Source organism: Strigops habroptila, chromosome 21, assembly GCF_004027225.2.
Source record: "Strigops habroptila isolate Jane chromosome 21, bStrHab1.2.pri, whole genome shotgun sequence".
NCBI lineage: Eukaryota > Metazoa > Chordata > Aves > Psittaciformes > Psittacidae > Strigops > Strigops habroptila.
In genome coordinates this window covers 3,269,601-3,296,081 of record NC_044297.2, presented here as the reverse complement: position 1 = coordinate 3,296,081, position 26,481 = coordinate 3,269,601, and the positions used below count along the sequence as shown (strand labels likewise).

Sequence of the window (26,481 nt, the reverse complement as noted above, 5' to 3'; positions counted from 1 at the left end):
TTAAGATTCAACTGAGCAGGGTGCTGGGACATCTAGTCTAGGTCATGCTTTGCCTGGAAAGCTTGGACCAGATGATCCGTCAGGTCCTTTCCAATGGAGCTGTTACATCCGTGTTCTTTGTGCGTTGCCTTCATCATTGATTCCTTTTTCCCTTTGTTCCACAGTCCAACAAGGTGATAGGGAAGGTTCAGATCCAGGTGGCTGACCTGTCGGAGATCCCTCGCTGTAACTGCAAGCCCTCAGATGAGAACCCCTGTGGCCTGGAGTCGGAGTGTCTGAACAGGATGCTGCAGTACGAGTGCCACCCCCAAGTGTGCCCTGCTGGAGAGCGGTGCCAGAACCAGTGTTTCACCAAAAGACTCTACCCTGATGCTGAAATCATCAAAACTGATCGACGTGGATGGGGCCTCAGGACAAAAAGGAGCATTAAAAAGGTAGAATTACAAAGGATAAAGGTTGGGGCAGCCGCTGGTATGGTTTTTTGTGAGAATACAGCATACCTCAGCGAATGCACACAAAGATTCAGCACTGCAAGTAGATGCTTTGTGTTACAAAGACATGAAACTTCTGTAGGGGAGGCAGTAATGGGGAGATGTGCTTTGCTGTTTGGACAGAAGCATCTTAACCTTGGCTCTCACAGGAGAAAAGCTCATTCTGGGTGGCTGAGTGTGAATTCTCTTGGCGGAGGGAAGAGCATGTGTGTGTGTTCTTGCTGCCTACTGGGCAGAGAGGGAGAGAGTGGTCTGTGAACCGGTCTGAGTGATGGCTTCCTTCCCTAAATTGAAGATGATGAAGTCCAAGAGAGCTGGAAAGTGTAGAAAAGGCAAAGAGATCCTGAACTGGTTCTTTTCCCATTAGTACCTACGTGGTACTGAGCTGTAAGCACAGGGGGCGTGTAGGATAACCCACAACACGATGTCAGGATGAAAGCTTTGTGTACAGTCATTTAAACTGTGAATTTGCTGCTTTTGTCCATTTTTACGAGGCTTTATCTCCTTGGCTTTTTAAAGTGTAGTTTACAGTCTCTAGAAATCTGAGATAGAAGAAGTATGACGCTGCTGGTTTTGTTTTAAGCAGGATTATTGCTTAGACCTGGTGCACACACTCACGTCTGTGTACTAGAGGGTGAAAGTTCAATGCTTCTTGGGATGATTGGAACATGTTTTTATAGGAAACCCTTTTGTCCTGTGCTGTTTCCCTTTAGGATGCTAGAAGGGAGATGCCAAACCCATGCTTACCTTGTTTTCCTTCCCTTCCAGGGTGAATTTGTGAACGAATACGTTGGCGAGCTGATTGACGAGGAGGAGTGCAGACTGCGCATCAAGCGCGCGCATGAGAACAGCGTGACCAACTTCTACATGTTAACTGTAACAAAGGTACACGTTACACCTTGTTCAGTATAAGCTGTTGATGGTTGAAACTAAGGGCAAAATGCTGGCAGAAGCATGATTCCATGTTTGTTGTTACCCTCCTGTCCACATCTCAGTGTTGGTAGGAGGGTAACGTCTGCGTTTCTCTTTAGTGCAGTGGGTGAGGAGGTGAAACAGAGAACCTGTATCTCAAGTTGTGCCTATTTCACCTTGTAGCACAAATATTCAGGCTCTTTCACATAAAACTAACTCTTCAGGGGAAACTTAGCACTTGGAACCAATATAAAATAAGTGTATTTTTGCTGCCTTGGCCATTAGTAATCACTTGTTGTTTCACCTTTTTGTCTGTAAGTACTTGACCATGTCTTTTGTCTTTTGATCTGAAGGACCGGATCATAGATGCTGGCCCAAAGGGGAACTACTCTCGTTTTATGAACCATAGTTGTAATCCAAACTGTGAAACACAGAAGTGGACGGTGAATGGGGACATTAGAGTTGGACTGTTTGCTCTTTGTGACATTCCTGCAGGTAAGAAGATGCACTGTTTGGCACCTAGACTTCTGTCTCGGTGGCTATAACTGGCTGTGGGGCTTTTTTCCCTCTGAAATTCCTTAACACCAGCAACGTTTATAGGAATTTGTCATTCGTTGGAGCAGAGACAAATGTTTGAGTTCTGGGGATCTTTAGTGGGAGATTTTGAAGCTAAAAGCTGCTGTTAAAGCTAACTACAGGGTTTGCTGCCAAGTACAGTGTTAACTCAGTCCTGTAAACGCTTAGCACAGTGCTGAGCTTCCATCAGGATTTGGCTGGGGTGATGTTACCTTCCCCTGTTCAGTGTTTCACCTGATCTCCCGTTGTACCTGGCTCTGTGTGATAGTGGAGTCGATGAAATCAGTGCGTTGTTTCCTTCCAAACATATTGCTGCTGGATCTCCAGGCTAAACCTGATGAAGTGCCTCCTCCCAAGCCTGTCTTTCCTCAGCAGCTGTGTGGGTGAATTGTTTTCTCTTCTTATTTTAGGAATGGAGTTAACCTTTAATTACAACTTGGATTGCCTGGGCAATGGGAGGACCGAATGTCATTGTGGAGCAGAAAACTGCAGTGGTTTCCTCGGGGTACGTCCAAAGGTACGTGGATGAAAACTGAAGCTTCTCCTCCCAAATCCAGAGATCCAGTGAGAGCAGAGCAGGGAGGTTCTTGTTTGATTGAACTCTTTGGTTCAGGTTGACAAAGAGAAGTGGTAAATGCTCCATCCCTGGCAGTGTCCAGGTGACAGAGCCTTGGGAGACATGGTCTAGTGTGAGGTGTCCCTGCCCATGGCAGGGGGTTAGAACTGGATGATCTTAAGGTCTTTTCCAACCCAAACCAGTCTGTGGTTCTAGGATTCTAATACTTTCCACCCTTCTCAGTCTCTAAAGGTTTGCAGTTAGGCACAGTAGTGCTGTTGTTCATGTACCAAACCATGTTAATTCACATACACGTGGATGAGCATATCTGGCTTTTGGAGCTTAAACTCTTATTTGGGGTGGATTTAATTTAAGCAGAGTTCATGCAAATAATAACCCCAAGTGATTAATGGTAATGCAAGGGGTTTATAAAGTGACTGTATGCTCTGATCTTTGTAATTGCCAGACAGCATTTGCAACAGCAAACGAAGAGAAGGTGAAGAATGCCAAATTAAAGCAGAAGAAGAGGAAAATAAAAACAGAGCAGAAGCAGATGCATGAAGACAACTGCTTCCAGTGTGGAGACGGGGGAGAGCTAGTCATGTGTGACAAAAAGGACTGTCCCAAAGCATACCACCTCCTATGCCTTAACCTGACTCAACCCCCTTTTGGTAAGAGCAATCCTGTGCTTTCCTGTTCAGCTTTCCTTCCTGCAGCTGAAATGCAGCGTTCATTTAGGTTAAAAGCAGCCTGTTTGCTTTTGCAGCACTGCTCGTTTTTAGACGTACATCAGGTGGCAGTGTTCTGACATGATGGGCAGAGAGGTGGTGTAATGCTTAATGTTCTCTAATGTGTTTCATTTAGCTGCTGCTAAAGGATGGCACGTACCTTCTGTTTGATTTCTCCATGTTAAGGCAGAGCTTTTTGTAGCTAGGGCTCAGGTTATTCAACAATACAACGTCTTAATCCGCTGGCAGGATTTGGTAGAAGCCTTTATCTCTTTAATCTTCCTGGTTCCAAAGACTTTGATGAAAATAATTGGAAGTCCAGATTAGTCTAGGATTAAATTATCCAAGCGGCTGCCACGAGTGAAGCTGAAGAAGCAGCAAGAAGCTTTTGATTTCCCTTTTTCCTCTGTTCAGTGCACCTCTGCAGTCTGAGAGGTGAGCATATGGTCAGAGAAAGACACATCTGAATGGTTTGAGGACCTGGGACTTTTATGCTCCAACATATTTCTACACAATTTATTCTTCTTTTAGCCATTTCTCACTTGTTTTCCAAAACGAATGCATTCAGGCTTCCACATTAGAGTGAATTACAACTTAATTTGGAGATATCTATCTGAGCATCTCAGATAGATGCTCAAAAATCAAGAGATGCTCACAAATCAAACCAGACTCCCTTTGCAAGGACGTTTGGTGTTTTGATGCCAGAGGAGGTTGAGCTCTCTTTATTTTGAGCTCGGGTTGTGCACGCAGTGATGGTTTGAGCCCAGTGAGGCCTGAAGAATGCACAATGTCTCAGAAGTGTTTCCAGTCAGGTCCTTGGAAATGAGAAGCAGAAGTGGCAACTACAGTAAGAGCTGCTTTTGCTGAACTTCCTTTGCATTCATCCGAACAGTCAGGATTAAAGGTGCTGTCCCCAAACCGCACTAATTCCAGCTTCCTGTCTGTCTCTCTTCCCTTCCCTTCCCATCCTCAGGAAAGTGGGAATGTCCGTGGCATCAGTGCGACGTCTGTAGCAACCCTGCAGTTTCCTTCTGCGAGTTCTGCCCTCACTCCTTCTGCAAAGACCACGAGAAGGGAGCGCTGGTGCCGTCGGCGCTGGATGGCCGCCCCTGCTGCTCCGCGCACGACCCCAAGTCTCCCGTGGCCCCCGAGTACTGGAGCAAGATCAAGTGCAAATTGGAAGCACAGAACCCCGTCGAAGAAGCGAAGGAGTGAATTTGGTTACAAACAGCCAAGGGAAGGGGTGAAGAGAGGGGCAGGCAGGCGATGAACTCGAAGAGACTGCTGGACACATTCAGCCTTTGTCATCGTCGTGTGTGGACTTGGGATCGGGACCATTTCCTCTGGGCGAGCAGAAGCAGGCGGTGGTGGTCGGGTTTTGTCGTTTGGTCTTTCTTTTACCCTTGAATGTGCTACAGCAGCTCTTAACTGTGGGAAACCAGAGACGTCTTGGCCTTCAAAGAAAAAACCTTTTGACAGTGAAAGGAATATTCCGTTTAAAATACGTTCTCTTGAGTGTAGAAAGCAAAACATAGCAACATATTTATTTATTTAATTTCTAAAGGGTTTTCGGAGATCTGGCTTTGCTCGGTCATCATGTCTTTAGAAACAAAACAGCAAAGCCAAGGTCACTTCTATGTCTAGTTTATGGAAAGGACAAAGCCTCCCCACTCTGTAACGCTGAGGTGCCACGCAGGCAGATGTGGGGTTCAGACCGGGTGACCCTGAAATGCCTCTATTCCAGTGCTTGCTTTTATAAAGGCATTTTGAGAAGGTAGGTTACATTCATCTTAACTTAATGAATATTGTTGTCAAGCTTTTCCAATGAGAAAGGAGGCGTGTGGCTTCTTGGAAGTGCTCATAATGCCGGATCTGGCGTTGGTTGAGGAGGGCAGGAATTGCAATTCCCTGCTGGAGCTGCAGTGGGTGTTTGCAGACAGATGGAAATGCAGAAAGAGCTTAATGACACAATGGTCATTCCTTTATCCTGCCTAATGTTGGAAAACCTAGTCAGGAGAGCCTCATCCTGCAGCACACTGGGAACTGAAGGCTTAATCCTGCTTGTGGGAGCGCTGCCATTGACTTCTGTAGGGGGAGGAGGAGAAATACCTGCTCTGTGCGTGGGTATTTGTCACCTGCCAAGTCCGTGCTTGTTTCACTGCAGTTACATTGGTGTGATTCCTTCCTGCTGCCTTCTCAGACTCCCATTAGCTTCAAATCAGAGATTTGAGCACTGAAGGAATCAGACCCACGTGCTCGTTTTGATTGAATGCTTAGGTATTATTTTTGCTGAGAGAGCTTTTGGCTTTAATCTTCATTGTTAATGGAGCTAAGAAAAATCTCAGCCCTTCTTTAATGAACAGGGTATTTTCTGCCTGGGTCACGGGCTGTGTTCACAGCAGCCAACTTTAGCCTCCTGAAACAGTTCTCTCTTGGATTTCCTCTGTTAGAGAGGCTTTTGAAGGGGCTGCTCCAGGAGGAGTAGGTTCTTTTGAGAACCTATTCTCTTCTCTTTCTTGTGCAAGGAGCCTGGAGAACTGCTTTCCCCAGGCTCAGCTTAGTCTTTGGTGAACCCTCCTCCCCTTCACCCAAGCACTGTGTGTCTCCCCTGCCCTGGTACAGTGAGAGGGCACTTCTGACGTGTGTACTGCTGCTTGAAAATAAGGTATTGAAGATCAGCCTGAACAAGAGGAATTCAGACCAAGTGTCGCTGGCATCTGGCTGAATGAAGCCTTTGGATTAAGAACTGTGTCTTTAGGAAACTTCCAGCAACGTGGTGACTTCTCAGTTAGGAAAATCAAAGGCTGAAAAAGTACATGTGAGGTGGTAGAAGGTGTCTTGCCCCTGGCTGGTGTCTTAGTCCTCACATTAGGGGCAAGGGGGGGGAATGTGTTTGTGTGCAATTGTAAATGACAGAATACACTACAGCCTCGCCAGTGCCATTAACTGACCCAGCAGTTCATCCCCTCAGCACCCATGGGTGCTTGGGGTGTCCCTGGGGGGTCAGGTATGGTACAGAGGCAACTGGGCTCTGCAAAGCACTTCATCTTGTGGTCCATACTTCAGCGAATGTCCGAAACACTAATCGTGCTTGAAAGCAGTGCTCTATTTTGGTATTTTTTACAAAACAAAAAAACCCTTTGCAAGAAGGTTTTTATTTTTTCTTCACATTTTTGGTGTGAGAAATGTCTCTTTTTAAGCTCTTACTGGGCGTGTTTGACCTGTTCAGCAATTCCAAACTGAGCTCTTGCTGCAGGAAGGCCCAATGTGTTTACTTCAGCTTATTTATTAGGCTTGGGAATGTTCGGATGAGGTTCTCTTGGGAAGCCAGAGCGGGGCTGTGGGGTGAGTGCAGTTTTCACTGTGTCCATGGTGGGGATGGTGTGAGGGCACCAGGACCCCCCTTGTGAGCACTGCATGTGGTGGGGAGCAGGGAGATGAGAGCCACGGACCGTCCTTCACCTCGCAGGACACACGAAGGTTCACAGAAGGCTTAAAACCATGTAAAATGCTGTGAATTGAGGGTTGCTGCTGCTCCTGTGCCATGCACTCGAGGTCTTGGTTCATTTTGTTCTCAAACTTCTTACAGGTGCTTCTTTTTGCCACCAAAAATAATAAGATTAAGAATAGCCAAAACCCTGGGAAAACAGGAGATTGATTTATAAAGCTGGGGAGGAAAAAGTCTGAACTGGATTTCACGCTGGTGGAGAGAAGGTGAATCTTTCACGTTCTGAGAGAAGAAAATGCCTCGTTGAAGTATCTTGTTAACTGTAGGGTTGTTCTATTTGCCAAACACAATGTTCATGCACGCTTTTTAACCACATCTCTGCAAACTGAATGGTGATAACGGCATTCCTTCGTAAGGAAGAGGTTTAAAGGATGCTCTAATTGGCATCAGCAGAGGGGGAGCTGCTGTATCCTCAAATGGGATAAGTAATGCTGGGTGATAGTTTGGCTGTTTCCTGCCGAGGTCTGGAAGAAATCCACAGGACTGCTGATGATTTTGGTTGAGAACTTGAACCCGCTGTTGAAGACTCAGTCGTTCCTTCACCGGAACGCGCCGTCACGCTTTTCCCTTGCTTTGCCTCCCATTCCCGAGGGAACACCACGCTCCATCGCCTGCGTGCTCTCCCTTGGTGCAGCCTTGGAGCTGCAGCGTGAAGTGAACAGGATTTTGTTGTTTACTGGAGCTTTTACTCACCAGTTTGCACCCTTAGCCCAGCGCAGACGTTGTGCAGACCGTGGCCAAACGCTGGTTGACTCCCTACATCCATGGTGCAAGCGTTTAGTTGTAGCTTTCAGGTCGTTCGTGTAGACTTGTCCTCTCAATAGACTCTGGAAGGCATTTGCAGCTCAGGAAAGGATCATGCTAAAGGCAATGTTGTGGGCAAATTACCTTCTCTGGTCACCACCCTGGTCTTGGAGATACCTGTTGAAACGGAGTAGTAGGGCTGGAATGTTGGATTTTGGCCTTTCTTCTGAAGAAAACCCCTTGTTGTATCTTTAATTTCAGGATAGAATGGGAAAGACACCATTCCTACACGTGATGAACAGCATACAATCTGTATATATTGAAACTTTACAGAACTCTGTGGGTTGGGTGGGGAGGAGGGCGGGAGGGGGGTGTCCAGCGCTGGTACGAAGTAGTCACTTTAACATTGAAACCTCTGCCTCATTGAATTCAGGGTTTAATGTACTTGAAGCTCTGCGGTTCCTTATACAGCTTCTTTTATTTTTTGTTGTTGTTCCTTTTATTTATACATCCTTCTTTTTGTATGCTCCATTGAAAATGTCTTTTGACTTCCCTCAAGTTCCTTCCTGCTCCCGCTGGACAGCGAATCTGTGGCACACGGAAGGGGGAGTTTGCAGGCTCGAGAGGCGGCAACGTGGGGTGATGCCGTTCAGCTTTCGGGTTTCCCTCGGCTTTCCCCTGCCATTTACCTTTGTGTAGCAAAACCCATTTGCACTTACGATGCACTCCTCCACGTTGGATGTATTCACAATGGTCTGAGTATAAAAAAGGTAAAAAAACCCTAAAAAAAGGTGTTTTCTGTTACGTTCTATTCCTGAGTGTCGAGCTCAGGTTTTATTACCCCGTGAGGGGCTGTCTCGCTGCGCTGTGGGGAGAGGGACGCGGAACCTCTGTGCTTTGCACAGCAGACTTGGTGTGGTTCATGTGAACTCCAAAAGGGAAATCATGTTGGAATTTGCCAAAGCCATCCTCTCCTTCACCGGCTCTGCTGTGGTTCTGGCTCCCGGTTACCAACCGGCGATAGGGAACCATTCCCGATCCACCACCCCGTGTATCATTCCCGCTGTCGCTTTTCCTTCTCCATCCAAGGGTCTGTCGGGCGCGGGGCTGCTGTCGGGATCCGACCCCGTTTGCACAACACAGGTACGTGCAGATCCCGTTTCCATGCCCGTGCGCTCTCGAGCGGACCGGTGAGGATGCCCCTTTGTAGAGTCGTTCTTTCTGTAGACCTCGTTTAATCTGTCCCAATCTTTGTAGATCCTGTGAAATGTTCTTTTAACGAAATCACTCGAGTCTTTAATAGCAAAAGCATCAATATTCACTGAAGTCGGTATCTTAAAAAGAGTTCTTGGGAGTCGACTAGAAGCTCTTGACACTAACGGAGTAGTGTTAACTTTCCCTGGCGATGTTCCACTGGGGCATTAACTGTATTATGACTTGATGTTGCCGCATAGACTTTGAGATATACGATATTTTGGGGGTTTTGTTGTTCGGCCTATGTTCTCCTGCATAGTGTGAAACCTGTAAAGCTTGGTTAACCCTGTACATAGGTAGCTGACTGTCAACTAGTTATAGCGTACCTAGAATTGCCTGTAATATTTTAGCTTCTTACTGAATGTGTGTGATGGTAGGAACCATATAATTTTTGTACATTATATTTACGGAGATGTTGCCTTTTTTTATTTTACAAATACTTTGGAATTCAGATGTGGTTTTTGCTTCCGTGAGGATTCATTTGGAAAGGTTTTTAAATGACATTCCACTGATCTGAACTTTTGCTTGAGGTTGACTTCAATAAATCGTTCTGAATGTTCCAACGACCAAAAAGGCTTTTCCCTCCCTCTTGTCTTTGGGTGGGGGGGAGGAACAACATGGGTTCACCCTGCTCCTGAGGGAGCCTGGCTCCCTGCTTGCTTCCTATGGGAGCCGATCCCCTCGTGGCTCCCTACTTAGTTCCTATAGGAGCCGATCCCCTCGGGGCTCCCTGCTGCATTCCTATAGGAGCTGATCCCCTTAGGGCTCTGCTTGCTTCCTATCGGAGCCAGTCCTTTCGGGGCTCCCTGCTTGCTTCCTATGGGAGCCAGTCCTTTCGGGGCTCCCTGCTTAGTTCCTATGGGAGCCGGTCCCCTCGGGGCTCCCTGCTTATTTCCTATAGGACCAGATCCCCTCGGGGCTCCCTGCTCGCTTCCTATAGGAGCTGGTCCCTTCAGGGCTCCCTGCTTGGTTCTTATGGGAACCAGTCCCCTCGGGGCTCCCTGCTCGCTTCCTATGGGAGTCGGTGCCATCGGGGCTCATCGGGGCTCCTTACTTAGTTCCTATGGGAGCCTGCCCCCTCGGGTCTCCCTGCTCGGTTCCTGTAGGAGCCGATCCCCTCGGGTCTCCCTGCTCGCTTCCTATAGGAGCCGATCCCCTCGGGTCTCCCTGCTTGGTTCCCATAGGAGCAGATCCCCTCGAGGCCCTGCTCGGTTCCTACGGGAGCCGCCCTCCCAAGGGGCACACGCGGTCTCCCCGCCTCCGCGGTGGGCAGGCCCGTGCCCGGCTCCGCCCCGGGCAGGGCGGTGCGAGGCGGGCGGTGCGGCCATGCGGCGGGCGGGCGGCGGCGCGGAGCTGGCGGCCGAGGCGGCGGTGCGGGCCGTGCTGCTGGCCGCCTTCGTGTGAGTGCGGCCGGGACACGGCTCCGGGCCCTGCCCCAGCCCCGGCCCCGCAGCCTGAGCTGTGTTTGTTCTCTTCCCTCCGCAGCATCATGGAGTTCCTGCCGCCGTTCCAGCGTGTGGTGCAGCCCGAGGAGATGTGGCTCTATAGGAACCCCTACACGGAGGCGGATCGAGTGCCCACCCTGCCCATGTTTGTGAGTTCCGCCTCTTCCTGCCTTCGCTGCGGGTTTGCTTTGGGCATCGTTATAGAACCCCAGCCTGGTTTGGGATGAAGGGAGCTTAAACTCATCCAGCTCCAACCCCCTGCCACGGGCAGGGACACCTTCCACTAGAGCAGGTTGCTCCAAGCCCCTGTGTCCAACCTGGCCTTGAACACTGCCAGGGATGGGGCAGCCACAGCTTCTCTGGGAAAAGTCTGTGCCAGCGCCTCAGCACCCTCACAGGGAAGAGCTTCTGCCTCAGAGCTCATCTCAGTCTCCCCTCTGGCAGGTTAAACTCCCCTTCTAAAGCAAAGCTACTGGCTAAAGACTTGTACTGTCAGTACCTGCAGTTCTTAATGTGTGTTTTTCAGCTATTTTCTGCAAGGTTCTGTTAGAATTTTACTGTAAAATGCTTTCCCTGGGCTGTGCTCAAAGGGTTTAATATAAAACTCTTAAGTGTTGGATTTCAGATAGGCAGAATCCCCTTAAAGGGGTTGTTGTCTCCTCTGGAGCAGGGTGTTTCAGTGGGTGCTGTGGTTCCAGGGTTGGGCGAGCAGCCACTCTCTTGGCATTGACGGGCTCCATCCCTGGCAGTGTTCAAGGCCAGGTTGTTCAGAGCCTTGGGTGACATGGTCTAGTGTGAGGTGTCCCTGCCCGTGGCAGGGGGTTGGAACTGGATGATCCTAAGGTCCTTTCCAACCAAAACCATTCTATGAGTTTCTGCAAGAGCTGGGCACTAAACATTAAAGAACAAAAGCATTTGGATTTGGCATTGTAAAGCGTGACAGAGCCAGAATTGGGGTGGTCACAGGCTCCTCGGGAGCCTGTCAGACACTATGGGCATCCCTGGGGTGAAATCCTGCAGTCACCAGGGAGATGCTGAGTGATAACTGGGTTTCTCTGCATCAGCACCTCCTGTGTTTTCCGCTGACAAGCAGCGTGGGTGCTGCTGACAAAGAGCTGGCGCTGGGTTTGTGCTCTGATAGAAGTGCAGTGTTTGGAGAGGGCAGGAGGCTGCTTGGCTTCGGGGAAGGAAAGGGTCTCCTTAGGGATTCGCTGTTGTGTTCTAGCGGGAGTGCTTCAGTCTGCTTTGCTAACAGACACTAACAACCACCTCTTTCTGTGGCAGTTCATCGCCTTTCTGTCCCCCTTGCTGCTCATCATCCTGGCAAGGCTGTTCCTGAATGCCGACCAGGAAGACACGCGGGAAGCCTGCCTTGGTGAGCTGCTCCTTATCCCAGAGAGCTGCAGTGATGGCAGCTGAGCCACGGCTCTCATACATGACTCTTGTGGGGCACAAGCACTGTGCCAGGGGTATCAAAGCCGAGCTGTGTGGCTCTGGTTTAAGTTTGAGCACTGGCTGTGCCTCAACATAGAATGGTTTGGGTTGGAAAGGAGCTTAAGATCAGCCAGTTCCAACCCCTGCCACGGGCAGGGACACCTCACACTAGAGCAGGTTGCTCCAAGCCCCTGTGTCCAACCTGGCCTTGAACACTGCCAGGGATGGAGCAGCCACAGCTTCTCTGGGCACCCTGTGCCAGCGCCTCAGCACCCTCACAGGGAAGAGCTTCTTCCTTATCTCCAACCTGAACTTGCCCTGTTTCACTTTGAACCCATCACCCCTTGTCCTATCACTTCAGTCCCTGATGAAGGTCCTCTCCAGCATCCTTGTAGCCCCCTTCAGACACTGGAAGCTGCTCTGAGGTCGTGCCTCACACTGCGGTGGATGGGGAGGGTGCTGACGTGACCTCTCTGCTCTCTCCTAGCTGCCAGTCTTGCTCTTGCCCTGAACGGGGTTTTTACAAACGCCCTGAAGCTTGTTGTGGGGAGGTGAGAAACTGGCTCATTCCTCATTGCACCCTGCGGGGAGGGAGGCAGGTCTGTGCCGTGGCAGAGAGGACGAGCAAGGGCCAGAAGCTGAAGTTGGACATACTCAGCCTGTGGAGAACGTGCTCTTTCTAGCTGGAAAGACCATTAAACATTAGAGCAAACGCTGCTGGGGATCTGCTGTTTCTGGGCATCATGTAGATGGGTTTATGCTGGGGAGGAGCACTTTGGCACACAGGGAGCGGGTGGGATGGTTTCACCTCCCCAGCACACGTGCTCAGGGTGGCTAAAAAGCGAGCCACAGCCTGAGCATCCCTGTTTGGATGTGGGTGCTTGTTGGAGGGCTCGGGGGTCTCCTCAGCACCGTGCACCCATGAGCGATGTGCTTTGCTTCTCTACCCAAGGCCACGGCCGGACTTCTTCTATCGATGCTTCCCGGATGGACAAGCAAACGTGGAGCTGGTGTGCACGGGGGACTCCAGCGTAGTGACAGAGGGACGCAAAAGCTTCCCCAGCGGACATGCTTCCTGTAAGTTTTCCATGTTCCCTACCTGCTGCAGCCCCTGACAGTGAGCCACACTGGGGAGAGCAGCTTGGGTTTGCTTTTATGCACCCTGTGGCTTTGGGTGCATTCATCGGGCTGTTTGGGGGCCTCAGCTTTGCCTCTGCAAAGCAATGGGGTGAAAAACTTCATGTGAAGCTGTCTGTAACCGCTGGGATGAGGGATGCTCACCAGTGCATCACTCCAGGCCAGTGCTTCCCATGGGCAGGATGAACACCCTCATGGCAGCAGGGCAGAGGGTGAAGGTCCAGGGCAGAGCCCTGAAGCAACACGTTTCTCTTTCAGTCGCCTTCGCTGGTCTCGCCTTCTCTGCCTTCTACATAGGGGGGAAGCTGCGCTGCTTCACGCCGGGCCGGGGAGGCAGAGCCCTGCGGCTCTGCGCCTTCCTCCTCCCGCTCTTCCTCGCCACCCTCATCGCCGTGTCCCGCACCTGCGACTACAAACACCACTGGCAAGGTGGGTCAGAGAGCCACGGAATGGGTTGGGTTGGAAAGGACCTTAAAGCTCATCCAGTTCCAGCTCCCTTCCACTGGAGCAGGTTGCTCCAAGCCCCTGTGTCCAACCTGGCCTTGAACACTGCCAGGGATGGGGCAGCCACAGCTTCTCTGGGCACCCTGTGCCAGCGCCTCAGCACCCTCACAGGGAACAACTTCTGCCTTATCTCCAGTCTGAACTTCCCCTGTTTCAGTTTGAACCCATCACCCCTTGTCCCATCACTCCAGTCCCTGATGAAGGTCCCTCTCCAGCATCCCTGTAGCCCCCTTCAGACACTGGAAGCTGCTCTGAGGTCTCCACGCAGCTTCTCTTCTCCAGGCTGAGCATCCCCAATGTTCTCAGCCTGTCTCCATACGGGAGCTGCTCCATCCCCTGCTCATCCTCGTGGCCTCCTCTGGACTTGCTCCAACAGCTCCGTGTCCTTCTTATGCTGAGGACACCAGCCCTGCACACAGTGCTGCAAGTGGGGTCTCATGAGTGTGTCAGTGTCTGCGGGCCTGCACAGGGGCACAACTGGGTACCCTCAGTGCAAGGGGAGTCCGTGGTGGGCTCTAAATCTGAGGGGTAACCAAAAAACCTTGGGTTTTGGGGGTTTGGCAGCTCTGAGCAGGCTGGAAAGCTGCCTGCTGGCGAGCTCAGGAGGCTTGTGGGGGTAAAGGGATGTTAACTCTCCTCCGGTCTTGCCCACAGACGTGTTGGTTGGCTCAGCGATCGGCTTCATGCTTGCCTACCTCTGCTACAGGCAGTATTACCCTCCCCTGATGGACTCTATGTGCCACAAACCCTTCCTGTACAAACCCACACAGCTGCCAGCACACCCAGAGAAGCCTGCAGCTTCCAGCTTCCACCTGGATATATAGTGATGGGCTCTGTCCTGCTGGTCCCTGAATGCCGGGGCAGGGGAAGGTTGGTGTTGAGAAGTGGCTCGATCAGATGAGGATGAACCTGATGCTGGTGTAGATGCTCCCTGCAGTGCTGGTGAGTTGTCCTGCCTGTGCTGCTTCATTGAACCACATTCTGTAGGCAGCCCTCTCTTCAGGAGGCCCTCGGTGCACGCCTGCAGGACAGCCTAGCTACAAAGGGTCCTGAAGCAAGAACCAGGAGAACGTGACGACCTGGTGTGCCCCATTCCATGGGTGTTCTTGTGCCCAGTCCAGAAAGCACCATCAGTCACGTCCCTTCGGTCCCATCCCTCCCCATGGGAAGTGTATCCCTAAGGGCAGTGCGGGACCTGCTGCTGGTGGCTTTTCAATCCCAGCTGAGCCCATAGGCAGGGATGAGCATGAGGTTCCAGTCTCTTTAACCATGGGTTGAGTGGAGGAAGGTGAATCTAGCATGTGTTACGTGTGTTATTGTGCTAGCCCTGACCTTTTCTAATGTGCCAAATAAAGGAGGTTTAATTTTTCACAGGAGCTGTGGTACTAAAAACTTCAAGGACTGGGTTTATTGCTGCGTCCCCAGGGGGGGTTCTAAGTGTTTGTTTTCTATCTCTTCCCTTGCAGCTTTACTATGGTTATAAAGAGGTGAGAGGCAGCAGAGAATGCAGAGGTGTCTGAAAGCAGCCCCTGCACGGGTGTCCCTGCTCCGTGGGTTGTTTGCTCAGGCAGTGGAAGGGTAGAGAGTGCTGCAGAGACCCCACAGCACAGGACTGGTGTAAGCAATGATTTCTCACTGGTCTCCATAGATACATGTGGCTTTGATCAAAAGCAAAGATGGGGCTGCAGCACATGAGGCTCAGGATGTGAGTGATGGAAATGCCACCCCATAATCTTCAGTCTGTGGCCCTGCAATTTCAACAGAGCTTACAGAAACAGCTTGACTTCCCCCTAAATCCTGCACATATGAATTCTCCAACCCCTTCCTTCTCCCCCCGGACATGCGCACACCACAGTCAGCTACTTATTTATTTTGGCTTTTACTGGAAAAAAGACATTAAATAACATTTAAAATGTATTTAACTTTTCTTTTAACAAAGTGCATAACTTAAAAAGCTGATCGTTAGTGTCCCATGTAAGACTCTTCCTCCTCTCGTAGGAGACTGCTTTAGCAACCAGTAGTTCAGGCGCCGACTGAGCAGCTTGTCTGCCTCTGCAGTCAGGTAAAGAACAGCTTCTGTTCCTTTGGGAGGGGAGGAGGGCTGGAGGCTGCAAACAAAACCTTTCAGATAGTGCAAATAACGTGGTACAGCGGAGGACGAACAACAAACAGGCGGCAGATAAAGGCTCCGTAGCCCATGCAGGGCAAACACCAGCGGGAAGGGAAGTGGTTTGGTTCTTCCAAAGGCTGCCACAGCAACGTCCTGACATGTCACTGCAGCGGCTTCAGGCTCAGCCCAGGGATCCAGAGGTGATGTGGTCACGGGGGGGATCACCAGAGGCTCCCTGTCCCCCTCGGAGCAGAGCCAGCGCCCCATAGACTGCGCTGGCACACAGACCCTGCGGGTGCACAGACCATGCAGCAGCAGTTCAAGGCGATGCCCGTGGCTGGGGAACACGTTCCTGGCAGCTTCCTGAACCTGGGCTTCACCTCCCAAAGACCACCCCGGTCCTCACGCCTGCTGCTGTGTGTCGGGGCAGGGAGAAGTCAGCGATCGGCGCTCGACAAGGCTGCTGTAGTGCTCTCCACGCTGCGCAGTGTTAAGGCTTTTAATCCTCGAGGTCATAAGCTATGAGTTTCCTCACTAAGCCAGAGCAGAGTCAGGCCCTCGATGTTAGTTCCTAGCCCTGACAGCAACTCTGCTTTGGTGCTGGGGGAGCTAGTGTGGTAACTTAGGAGGTGGAGGGGTAAAAGTACATGTTGCCACAGGGAGCCACAGTTCAAGTGCTGCGTGTGTGAGAGCAGAAGTGTTTTCCCTTGATGGTTCTTCCCCCTCTGCCCTTACCCTACGTGGAGGAAAATCATCCTTATCTCCAGGTAGCAGCAAGTACTTGGGAAGCAGCATGCGGGACACAGCAGCAGAGGAGAGAGGAAGGCAGAGAAGAAATCTGGACTTTCCTGGTGAGTGCTCGGTTGAATGGGATCTAAGAAGGCAAAAGGAGAACAGAGGAATAGCTGCACTAAGGCAGGCCAAAATGCACCCAGCAACCACCAGCTGGAGGGGAAGAGAACATAGAAAAGCCCTGCAAGAGCTTCAGGCTCCGCGCTCTGGTCACTGCCCATCTATAAGACACAGCACGGGAGGTGTGGAGCACAGGCCACTGTGTTCAATCCACAGGTCGTTCCCTCATGGATTGAACCCATGGGATCTGTGTGCAGTCGCTGCTGCCCTTATCTTCAGCAGCAGCAGGTTTATTGGGTCTCCTTATGTCTGATAGTGCTTGTGTGCAGGGGAGGAGGAGCCAAACATGCTGACAGGCCAAAGGGAAAACCTGACACAAACCCCGGCCTGTAAATAAGGAACATCATTCCCTCGAACACCAATGTCCTCTGAGGTTTTCCTACGAAATTCCAGAGTGCAGGTGAGGTGACTTACATCAAGTGGCCACAACAGCACAGGGTGGTCACTGGCTCCCTGGCAAAGGTTGATCCAGTGTAATGCCTTGTGTCTGGTAGATCTCCTTCAGGACCAGCAGAACGGTGTCTTCTGACTCCCTGAAGGAAGAGGAGGACATGGGAATTAGAAGGGGGATGCTTCCCTTCACTGTCAGGGTGGCTGTGGTGGTTATGGGGTAGTTGCAGCCCTCAGCACATGCAAGGACTGGGCAAGGAGAACTGCACTGATCTTCCTCTGCCCCTACCACCCTCTATGTCTGCATTAGAGGCAGGAGTGTATCTGGATGACTCAGTTAAAGCTCTTCTTACAATGTTGGCTTTAAAATCTTCCATCAGGCAGGAATTCAAAGCTTTGACCGTTACTCAGAGTCTTACCAATAGCAGAGGTGCCCTTGTAGTGCAAACAGATACTCATTGAAGCTCTCTATTGGCTTCTCCTGCAGCACGTAATCGATGCGATTCCCCCCGTTCAGCCTCCCCACGTTAATGGGGGAGGCCTCTTCCTTCACTGCTGGGGGGGGCTCCTCTGCCTTCGTGTCTGAAGGAAACGAAGAGCAACGTGGTTCAACCAGCAGCCTGTTGGAGCTGCTCCATGGGCAGGTCACAACGGGCATCCCCAGCACCCACCTGGCTGCTTGTCCGCGCTGGTCTCTGCCTCTCCTTCCCCCTCGGTACTCGCTGCCTCCAAGGCTGGCAGTGGGGCACGGGTGAAGGACTGCCAGGCCACCCGCAGGGACCCCAGCAAGTTGTTCTTGAGGTCCACGCTCATACGAGTCAGCCCTTCCTTCAGCTCTGAAAGGCAGGAGGGGATGGGGTCGGGCTGTGGCTGCTGCCAGGGCAGGGGGAGAGGGGCTGCCCTTCATCATACCTAGGTGCATCCTCTTCCTGCCCTTGTGGTGAGGCAGCAGCATGGGCTCAAACTCCACATCTGGGACGATCATGGGCTCAATCCTGTACGCCACCGGGTCGAACTGTGCGAGGAGGAGGGGGACAGTGAGTTGTGCTCCACGTGGCTCACACAGGGAAGCTCTGCTTCTTATACCTACAGGGTGGAAGATGTTGAAGAAGCCTTTGCAGGTGGGCAGGCTGTAGTTTGGGTTGATCCGCTTCACTCCTCGCACCGTGAGAAACATCCCGATGGGTGACCCAAAAGCAAAGAAGATGGTGGGTTTGTAGTTCAGCTGAGGGTAGTTTGCTGACACCTAAGGAAAGATGGAGATTTCGGGGGTGTTTCACGAGACAAACTCCGTGGTGGTGTTATAAGCACCTCGTTGCAGTTAGAACACGGTGCTGAGTTACCTGTCCTAAGCCAATGTCCCGGTATTGGCAATTCCTGCCATCATCTGTGTTGTCTGGGTTGTGCTGTGATGGGGACCCGCACTCCTTGTGCTGGGGAGCTGCTGTGCTCTGGTCCTGCAGCAAGACAAATGAGAAACCCACTAGTGCAGCTCCTGCAGTGAGCCCATGGGCAGGAACACGAGGCAGTGAACCAGCCAGCATCCCAGGGCAGTCCTGGCAGCATCCTGCTCCTGCTTCATCCTCTCCCACCGTTAACAAGTCCCCCTGCTCTGTTATCACCCTTACAGGCCACGGGATAAAGTGATCCTGCAGCAGGGTAACACCAGTGTAACCCACGGGAGCAGCAAGCAGCAATGTCACCACAGCCAAACATGAGCCCATGAGAGCAAGGGTGGCCAGGGATGGGGAAGTTGGGGTGCTTGGACCTGGATGAACACAAGCCATGCAGAAAACAAACCTGCATCTCCCTCTTGGAGCTGATGTAATGAAGTATCTTCATTCTTGGTCCTAAGGGAATTCCCATTTCTTTCAGGTTTGCCTCTGTGCACAAGAACTGGAAAACAAGGAACCCAGAGATGAGTACAGGAGCAGGGTGGTGTGTGCTGTGGGGAATGTCTGTTCCTCCTGCGCTCTATGTGTGAGGGACTTGGTACCAGGAAGATGTGCAATGGGGGAGAGGAGTGGAAAGAAAAGCAAAGAAGAAACACAAGAGACATCAGAAGAGGAAAGCTCCTTACCAGTGCTTGCCTGTCCATCTTCTCCCTCTCAAAAACCTCACAATATTCAGACAGCTCCAGCTCCTTCAGGATTTCTTTTACCTCCTCCACACGCCTGTTGCTTGCTGTTGTCCTGGCCCCCTGTGAACAGAGCCAGCAGAGATCATGCTTGTTGCTCATTTACCTTCTCCTCTGTGTTTTGGATTGTCTCCTCTTCCCCAAGCAGCAGCAGGAGGTTGGTTGGGTGATGCTGCACTGCGGACCTCGTACCTCTTCACTGTGCTCATCCTCCTCAGGAGCAGCCTTCTGGTTCGTCAGGAGATCAAACAGAATGAGGGACCCTGGAAACCAGGCACGGGCAGGCAGAGCATCAGCATCTGGGCAGGGAAAAGCTCCCATCCACCTCCTTTCTGCCAGGGAAGAGCAGTTCCCCCGGGTGAACCCCCTTACCCAAGCTGTGCCCCGCAATGGAGACCCCCCCTTTGAAGAGCGGGTTCCTCTGCAGGAAGAGCTGGTACAGACGGTTCATTTCTGATGCCACCGTGTCCACGATGGTCTGGCAATAGGTGGAGCTGTTGTAGAAGAAAACGTCCAGGATGGTGTCGTTGATGAAGTGACGCAGGCGATTGATGCTCGGCAGAGTGATTCGCTCCAGGTCGCTGTGGGGAGGAAGAGGGAGTCGCAGTCAGAGGTGCCAGTGAGGCCCATCATGCTCCTAAAGCAAAGTGTAAGCTCAGGAAAGGATTGTCACCATCTCAAAGGGCATGGTCTGGAGCACAAGTGTGATGAGGAACAGCTGAGGGACCTGGGGGGGTTTAGTCTGGAGAAGAGAAGGCTCAGGGGGGACCTTATTGCTCTCTGCAACTGCCTGACAGGAGGATGGAGCCAGGAGGGGGCTGGTCTCTGCTCCCAAGGAACAAGGGATGGGACAAGAGGAAACGGCCTCAAGCTGCACCAGGGGAGGTTTAGATGGAGCTGAGGAACAATTCCTTCCCCAGAGGGTGCTCAGGCATTGGAACAGGCTGCCGAGGGCAGTGCTGGAGTCACCATCCCTGCGAGTGTTCCCAAACCTTGTAGACAAAACCCTTAGTACCATGGGTTAGTGGTGGCCTTGGCACTGCTGGGTTAACAATTGGACTCAATGATCTTAAAGCTCTTTTCCAACCTGGTTGATTCCATGATTCTATGTGTTGTAATCCAGTCCTTTGGCTCATGCTGAGATTTAAGACAGAGCACGGTCTGTGCTCTTCCTCCCCAGGCAGGGGTAAGCAGCCTGGCCGTCCTTCCCCAGGAACCAACCATGCTCCTCTCCCCTTCCCAGGGCAGTGCAGAGCAGTGCTTGTGGGCAGAAACTGGGTGCTCAGTTCCCAGTGGCCTTTAGCAAGCTGTGGATGCTCACGGTCCCTCCTGACACAGCCAGGGAAAGGCAGGAAACCCTCCTCTCCGGCTGGATGCAGATCCGAGCATCCTGCTGAACGCAGCCCTGAACACTCACAGCTTCCCCTTCACCTGCAGTGACCACTGCAATAAGCCAAGGAGGAGGCTTTGCCATTCCCAGGATGCTGGAGGAGGCGCTGGGGACACTTACACGTCCACCCCTGTGGAGTGGAGGGAGCTGTGCCAGTTGACAGGCAGGAACTCCACGCGGCCGATCTGCTGCTGCTCCTGGGCTTTCTTGAAGTGCGCCTGCAGCATGCTCAGGGAAACGTTCCTGAAGTCATTCACTGGAAAAGAGCAGCAACTCTTACCAAGGGAGGCTCCGGGACAAGCCACATCCACAGGGCTTAATAAGATAGAAGAAAAGATCATTACCAAGGGAAATCCCACCAGGGTCTTTAATCTGCTACCCTAAGACCTTCAGTCTTTACCTACAAGATCAAGGGAAGGCTCCATGTCCTTCCATGTGTGTGCACCGGATTTCGCTGTCCCGTCTGTAACAAGCCTCCTTTCCACGTGGGCAAGGCTTTAGCACAGCAGCAGGATAAGGAAGGTACTTTTAGGAGTTTAAAACCAATAAATCTGTTGTGAGGATGCTTGTGTTAGAAAGGGAATCCTAAGGAGGGGGGAAATGAACTTGAAATGACTCAGCGCTGAGGGAGAAACGCTGATTTCCTTCCTTTCACCTGGTCAGGAGCCTTGCAAATGGTTTCAGGGATGAACACCCAGAAGAACAGACGGTGTTAGAGCAGAGATGTGTTTTATAGGAACTAAAGACTGAAAATCCCAGCTCCTTTGATCCTTACAAGCTAAATCACGTCAGGCTTCCAGGCAGTTTCAGTGATCACCTCTCCTGCAGGACTGAAGCACTCTAACAATGAACAGGTCAGACCAGAGTTACTTGGTTTAGCACCCAACTCCAGAGCTGAACAGCAGAGGATGCTCGGAGCAGCATGCAATCCTGGTGCTCTCCTAACCTCCAGGCATTGCCAGCTCAGGGATTCCCTGAGCCAGAAGCAGTGTCCCTGGTTTGGTCCAAACTCCAGAGGCTGCTGGGGGGGGTGTTGCCCGTTAAACTTCACCCAGCAATAAACCAAGCAGGCTACTTGGGAAACCTCATCCAATTTGGGAAACTCGCTGTTTAGAGCAGCAGCAGAACCCAGGGGTGAGAAGTGGTTGCCCAAACCTTTCCAGCGGGGAGGATTTCATGGCTCAGCGAGCTGCATTCACGCTCCCCGCTGCACTCAGCACATTCAGCTGAGTGTCAGGGTGCTGTGAATGCACCCCGAGAGCGTTCTGCTTTGTCCGCACAGATGAGGGCTCAGTGGCTGCACCCAGAGCAGCGGGATGGGACAGGCACCCGGCCAGCTCTGCACCTACCGCACTGGACGATGCTCCTGAAGCGGATGTCGCAGGCTGGCCCGATCCCGTGCACCACAAACACCAAGTGATCGATCTGCAGCGGCTCCCCTGAGGAGGAGAGAAGAGTTCAGAGCAGGAGACAGCATCTGATGGGGACTGAAACCACCAGTGCCACGAGCAGAGCTGCCCGTCACACCTCAGCCCAGGTAAAGAAGTAGTTAGTGCCTGCATTTTATGCCTAAAGGGTGGTGGGATTTCATAGAACCACAGCCTGCTTTGGGTTGGAAGGGAGCTTAAAGCTCATCCAGCTCATCTCAATCTCCCCTCTGGCAGGTTAAAGCCATTCCCCTTGTCCTGTCCCTACAGGCCCTTGTCCAAAGCCCCTCTCCATGTTTCCTGTAGCCTCTTTAGGTATTAGAACACAGTTATAAGGTCTCCCTGGAGCACGTTTTCTCACATTCCTTAACTATTTGTCCTGCTCCGTTCAGCTGCCCACCTTGGATCTGGATCAAGAGGACAGCAAGAGGAAGGCGAGGTGGCTCATCCCTTCTGTCACCATCCTCACCTCAACAGGGTCCTCGCAGCTCATTCCCACCCAGTGCAGGGCATGTCCAGCACAGGAGAGGACTGGGACCAGCCACCCTGTGCCACCCAGCCTGGCTCAGCAGCGACTCGGGTAGGCACCAGGAGGAGTTATGTCTAGTTTTCTATCTCCCACACGCTTTAGTTTGCATACATACTTCCCTGCTGGCATGCATGCATGGAAAATGAAGGGGTTAGACAGGAATAACTGCTTGTCCTCCCCTTGGGAACACATCCTGGTGCCTGAATGGGAGCTCAGGGGCAGCTGGGAGGGGACAGAGCTGACACAGCTTCCCAAGACAGGGAGAGCACGTGCTCCAGAAAGTAGGAGATAACCGCTGTGTCCCTGCCATGGAAAGAAACTCTCCTCCTTTACAAACACATTCCAAGACCTGAGGCAATTCCAGGCACTGCACTGCTTTCCAGAGCCCTGTCTCTGTGCCAGAGCTGGAAGCACATCACCTTCTCCTTGTGTGTCTGCTGCCTCTGCACATCCAGTTACGCTGCAGGCTCTAGGTGCTAGGAAGCTTCCTGAAAACCATTCCTTTCCTTTCAGCGCACAGCATCTCATTTAAAGGATGCCGGGAGCTTGTGCCAGGCTTTTTGAGTAACCAGGTTGGAAAAGAGACTCTCTAGCTTTTGGATGGGCGGGAGGGAGAAGCGAGCTCACCATTGGGGATCTCAGCAGCGATGTTTTCTACTCCTCTCTTCACAGTCCGAGGTCGACCTTGTTCTGTAGGAGTCGAGCCCCAGTCGTCGGAGGTGGCAACGGGGTGGTAGTGCACCATCAGCTTGTAAACAAGAAGAGCCTGTCATTAAGCTGCCCACGGTTGAGCAGAGGAGAAGCTCTGCCACCACAGCTGGTAGGTGACACGGGGTGGTACCAGCCTGCGCTGCTGTGACAGTGCTTTGCACACAGAGAGTGAAAGCTGTGCTGAAAAGAGACGTGATGGTGTGAAGCAGAGTCTCTACTCTGACACAGGCAGCAGAGGGGAATGATTGCACAAAACTGGTGGCTCAGCAGATGTGGTGAAAAGAAACAGCGTAAAACCAGAGCAAAAGGCCAGGTCCCCAGGAGAACCGCAGGGATGTCCTTGCTGGTCCACACCAAGATCACGATTCAAGGCCAAACTGGGGCAACCTGGTCTAGTGGAAGGTGTCCCTGCCCCTGGCAAGGTTTGGAACTGGATGAGCTTTAAGGTCCCTTCCAACCCAAACCATTCTAGGATTCTATGATCACCAGGCACCTCCTCACCTTTGGGTTGTGCAGGATAATGATTTCTCTGCTAGGGGACTCCAGTTTCTTCTTCCACTCATCCTGGGTGACGGCAGTCATGTAAGCTTCCTAAGGAAAAGAACACCCTCTGTGAGTCAGCTGAAGGTATTCCCATGAATATTCCACCACTCGGGATATTCCCCACCCATTTGGTGGTATTTCTTATCAATGCACTTTATGAAAGAGACAGAGGAATCAGCCAGGTCAGGCTGGAGGAGAAACAGGGTCACCTGAGAATCACCTGCTAGAGAGCTTCCAAGGAGCCCCCGCTTCAATGGCAGCAGCAGACTTCACCATCCACTTAGATTTGCATTTTTTGGTCCATCAGAATAGACATTATTGCAAAGATGTATGTTTTTATACCTATACATATGCAGACATATATAGCTGTATCTTTCCAAAGTCTCCAGCCATTCGCAGCCCAGGCCACTGAGATCTCCAAATCCACATTGTGATCAGTGGGTTTCTCTTTCCTGCACCCCCAACTCCCTTGGCTTGGCTGAAACTGTGAGTGCAGCGAGGATGGTTCTCCCAAGGAGGGTCAAACTGGAGTCAGGGCAGGACAACGCAGAGCAAAGCTGCTGCAGGGAGGCTGCAAGCAGGAACTGAATAGCAGGAGGATGTCTCCTGGCTGGGGAGGGCAGGGGGAAGGGGAGCAGCAGCCTGGGAGGGAGCTGGTGGCAGCATTCACAGTTCCACTAATCGGCTGCGGAAAGGCAGTGCCAAAGCCTCTTTCAAGTTCATGTCCTCAGGCGTGACTGTGGTGCCAGTCACCCCCTGTGGAGTTTGGGACATCAGGGCCAGCGCTGGGACAGCCTTCCAGTGTCTGAAGGGGGCTGCAAGGATGCTGGAGAGGGGCTCTGCATCAGGGACTGGAGCGATAGGACAAGGGGTGATGGGTTCAAACTGAAACAGGGGAAGTTCAGGTTGGATATAAGGAAGAAGTTCTTCCCTGTGAGGGTGCTGAGGCGCTGGCACAGGGTGCCCAGAGAAGCTGTGGCTGCCCCATCCCTGGCAGTGTTCAAGGCCAGGTTGGACACAGGGGCTTGGAGCAACCTGCTCTAGTGTGAGGCATCCCTGCCCATGGCAGGGGAGGTTGGAACTGGATGATCTTAAGGTCCTTCCAACCCAAACCATTCTACGATTCAATGACAGCGAGAAGCCGAGATGCTTCTCAGCAAGATGGATGCTATGAGGAAAGGCTTATTTACCTCCAGTTCTTCACTGAAGGTCTCCGAGTAGGGAATATACTTATTGTCCTTGTCTCCCTTGTAAAACCACGTGCAGCGGCGCACCTCGGACGCCTCCTCCTCCCAGTACACTGCGACGCGCTGCCGCGTCTTGAGGTGCACATCATACCTCCCGCCTGACGTTGGGACAACCACGTCTTCCTTGTCTTTCCCTGCAGGAACCAAGGCCTCACATTACTCACGGCAGGACCAGAAAGGCAGCAATCAGAAGGCTGTGTGCCTTCTGTGGCACAAAGAAGGACGAGACGGGACATCTTCTGTGGGCAGCACACACGAGCATGCATGAGCAATGGCTGTAGACACCGAGGTTCTCTGTACCCAAGCACAGAGAACACCATCAGTGTCAGACTGAGGCAGAAGGTAAGATGAAGGCATTAAGCTACAACTGTCTTCCTCTCCAGCTCAGGCACAGGCTTAGATGGTAAAACATGCAATTGTGCATGTTTTACCATCTGGGAAGTGTGTTGCTTTGCAGTGGAGATGCAGGGCTCCAGCCTCAAGCCATTCCCCTCTAAAACTCCGCCCAGATCCCAGCACAGACTCCCAATTCCATTAGTTCTGCTGCCTTTGGGACTGCCCGCGGGCCGGCTGCCGGCACAGTGCCCCGTGCCAGGCTGTGCCCGGCTCAGCCTCTAATCCAGAGCATCCCCGGGGAGGGAGGACGGGAGCAGTGGATGCAGCGCGGCGCTTCGAGCGCAGCAGTTGTGCAGGTGGGTGATGTTTGGTGGCACAAAAGGCCTCATGGCAAGTGCTGCTGCTTGGAGCAAAGCCCAGCGCCTGGGTAGAACCATCCAGGAGCGGGCAGAGCACCCATCACACAAGGGAAATCCCTATGGGAACCATCCCCCAGTGCTCTCCCATCACAGCTTGGCAGTGAGATGATATATAATTTAGAGCATATATCGAGTGAATGAGGTCAGACCATTCAGCGCAGCTACAGCGTTGTTATTCACACGTTTTCAGCAATAGGAGTAAGGCACGTTGCCAAGAAAAAAGTCCCAATTTAAAATTCCCCAAGGGAACAACGTTGCATCCCGGTTGGAAGGCATGGATGTGTGCTGGGAATATCCCTCTGCTGCTGGACACCGAGCACCCCCCCACCATTACCCCTGGGCAGGCCAGGTCCATATAATGGTTTTTAAGAGCAAGCACTCGCTGTGTAGAATCAAAGGGCAATATAAGAATAGCAGCGGTGGGAGAGCTGGAGGGGAGCCCCCGGCCGCGGATGGAGCCGTGTCCGCGGGTGTCCCCCCCCCACTTCCCGGGGCTGTCACCCCCGTACCTGCACTATGAGCCTCCTCCAGGCGCCCCGAGTCCTGGGCGCTGAACGGGATCCACCGCTCCCGCGCGTCCGTGACCTTGCAGTAGAACCAGTGCGGAGCCACCGCCTCGTACCCGCCGGCGGCGTCCGGCTCCGCGCTGCCCGACGGGGGCTGCGCCTGTTGCGGCTCCCGAGCGGACATGGCGCGGGGATGGAGGAGCGGGCTCCGTTCGCAACCCCGGCCCCCCCCACCCGGGGCTGGCCGCGGCCCCGCCGCTCCTCACCGCCCCCTGCGCACACGCGTGTCCGTGCGGCGCTGCCCGCCCCGCTCCTGCCGTTACCGAGGCGGCGGCTCCGGCGGCGCGGCCCGGCCCCGGCGCCCGCGCAGGCCCCGCTCTGGACGCGGCGACCGCCCAGCCCGGGGCGGTGCTCCCGGCTCGGCTCGGACCGCCCCGCGCGGCGCCGTCACGAGTGGGGCGGGCGGGGCAACCGGCGGGACCGTGCCCGCAACCCTGCCCGCACCCCCTGCCCGCAGCCCCTGCCCGCTGCCCGC

General features: G+C 52.6%; 3 protein-coding genes and 1 long non-coding RNA gene across 9 annotated transcripts in view; 3 read left to right on the top strand and 1 right to left on the bottom strand.

Annotated features, from left to right (window-relative positions):
• NSD3 (nuclear receptor binding SET domain protein 3) overlaps positions 1-9,329 on the top strand; it is a 41,524-nt gene extending 32,195 nt beyond the window's left edge. For 3 of the 4 annotated variants that reach the window (XM_030509936.1, XM_030509937.1, XM_030509935.1), the window contains 6 exons: positions 165-434; positions 1,260-1,376; positions 1,757-1,898; positions 2,390-2,496; positions 3,002-3,206; positions 4,237-9,329. In XM_030509936.1, coding sequence (XP_030365796.1) covers positions 165-434; positions 1,260-1,376; positions 1,757-1,898; positions 2,390-2,496; positions 3,002-3,206; positions 4,237-4,478 — 1,083 coding nt within the window. In that variant the 3' untranslated portion in view covers positions 4,479-9,329. Of the gene's footprint in view, positions 1-164; positions 456-765; positions 1,122-1,259; positions 1,377-1,756; positions 1,899-2,389; positions 2,497-3,001; positions 3,207-4,236 lie in introns of those variants that run through there. The other variant, XM_030509938.1, reaches the window with a different exon arrangement.
• On the top strand, positions 4,944-15,149 carry PLPP5 (phospholipid phosphatase 5). 3 transcript variants are annotated; one of them, XR_003994799.1, is made up of 8 exons: positions 10,096-10,169; positions 10,255-10,363; positions 11,499-11,589; positions 12,136-12,199; positions 12,601-12,725; positions 13,044-13,214; positions 13,944-14,231; positions 14,938-15,149. XR_003994799.1 is itself a non-coding variant. In XM_030509974.1 (7 exons), exons 1-7 carry the CDS (start codon positions 4,964-4,966, stop codon positions 14,111-14,113), a joined length of 804 nt encoding a protein of 267 aa, XP_030365834.1. In that variant the 5' UTR covers positions 4,944-4,963; the 3' UTR covers positions 14,114-14,665. The 3 variants fall into 3 exon arrangements, 2 of the variants coding, with proteins under 2 accessions (XP_030365834.1, XP_030365833.1); XM_030509974.1 differs by lacking the exons at positions 10,096-10,169; positions 14,938-15,149 and adding an exon at positions 4,944-5,037 and having other exon boundaries at positions 13,944-14,665; XM_030509973.1 differs by lacking the exon at positions 14,938-15,149 and having other exon boundaries at positions 10,055-10,169; positions 13,944-14,665.
• Positions 15,150-15,152: 3 nt separating this feature from the next.
• Positions 15,153-26,335, bottom strand: DDHD2 (DDHD domain containing 2). Its single transcript, XM_030509949.2, has 17 exons — positions 25,950-26,335; positions 24,629-24,819; positions 23,397-23,486; positions 22,812-22,932; positions 21,578-21,667; positions 20,349-20,484; positions 19,211-19,419; positions 19,031-19,101; positions 18,782-18,901; positions 18,502-18,597; positions 18,045-18,158; positions 17,792-17,947; positions 17,614-17,716; positions 17,373-17,537; positions 17,121-17,283; positions 16,726-16,844; positions 15,153-16,273 (listed from the first exon to the last, which is right to left on the bottom strand). The coding sequence occupies exons 1-16, from the start codon at positions 26,128-26,130 to the stop codon at positions 16,754-16,756; spliced, it is 2,097 nt and encodes a 698-aa protein (XP_030365809.1). The 5' UTR covers positions 26,131-26,335; the 3' UTR covers positions 15,153-16,273; positions 16,726-16,753.
• LOC115618433 lies at positions 22,051-25,018 on the top strand. The gene is made up of 3 exons (XR_003994802.1): positions 22,051-22,235; positions 22,857-23,004; positions 24,826-25,018. It is a non-coding gene; the product is annotated as an uncharacterized LOC115618433 (long non-coding RNA).
• Positions 26,336-26,481: the final 146 nt, after the last annotated feature.

What these genes read in the sequence shown, in the direction of transcription:
- PLPP5 (XM_030509974.1), top strand. Translation starts at nt 4,964, where the DNA reads ATGTGGGGTTCAGACCGGGTGACCCTGAAATGCCTCTATTCCAGTGCT. An exon ending in TGCCCACCCTGCCCATGTTT is followed by an intron (nt 10,364 to 11,498) that starts GTGAGTTCCGCC and finishes TTTCTGTGGCAG; the next exon opens with TTCATCGCCTTTCTGTCCCC. An exon ending in CCCCAGCGGACATGCTTCCT is followed by an intron (nt 12,726 to 13,043) that starts GTAAGTTTTCCA and finishes TTTCTCTTTCAG; the next exon opens with TCGCCTTCGCTGGTCTCGCC.
- DDHD2 (XM_030509949.2), bottom strand. Translation starts at nt 26,130, where the DNA reads ATGTCCGCTCGGGAGCCGCAACAGGCGCAGCCCCCGTCGGGCAGCGCG. An exon ending in CATTGCGGGGCACAGCTTGG is followed by an intron (nt 19,102 to 19,210) that starts GTAAGGGGGTTC and finishes CCTGGTTTCCAG; the next exon opens with GGTCCCTCATTCTGTTTGAT. An exon ending in GGGACATTGGCTTAGGACAG is followed by an intron (nt 17,948 to 18,044) that starts GTAACTCAGCAC and finishes ATCTTTCCTTAG; the next exon opens with GTGTCAGCAAACTACCCTCA.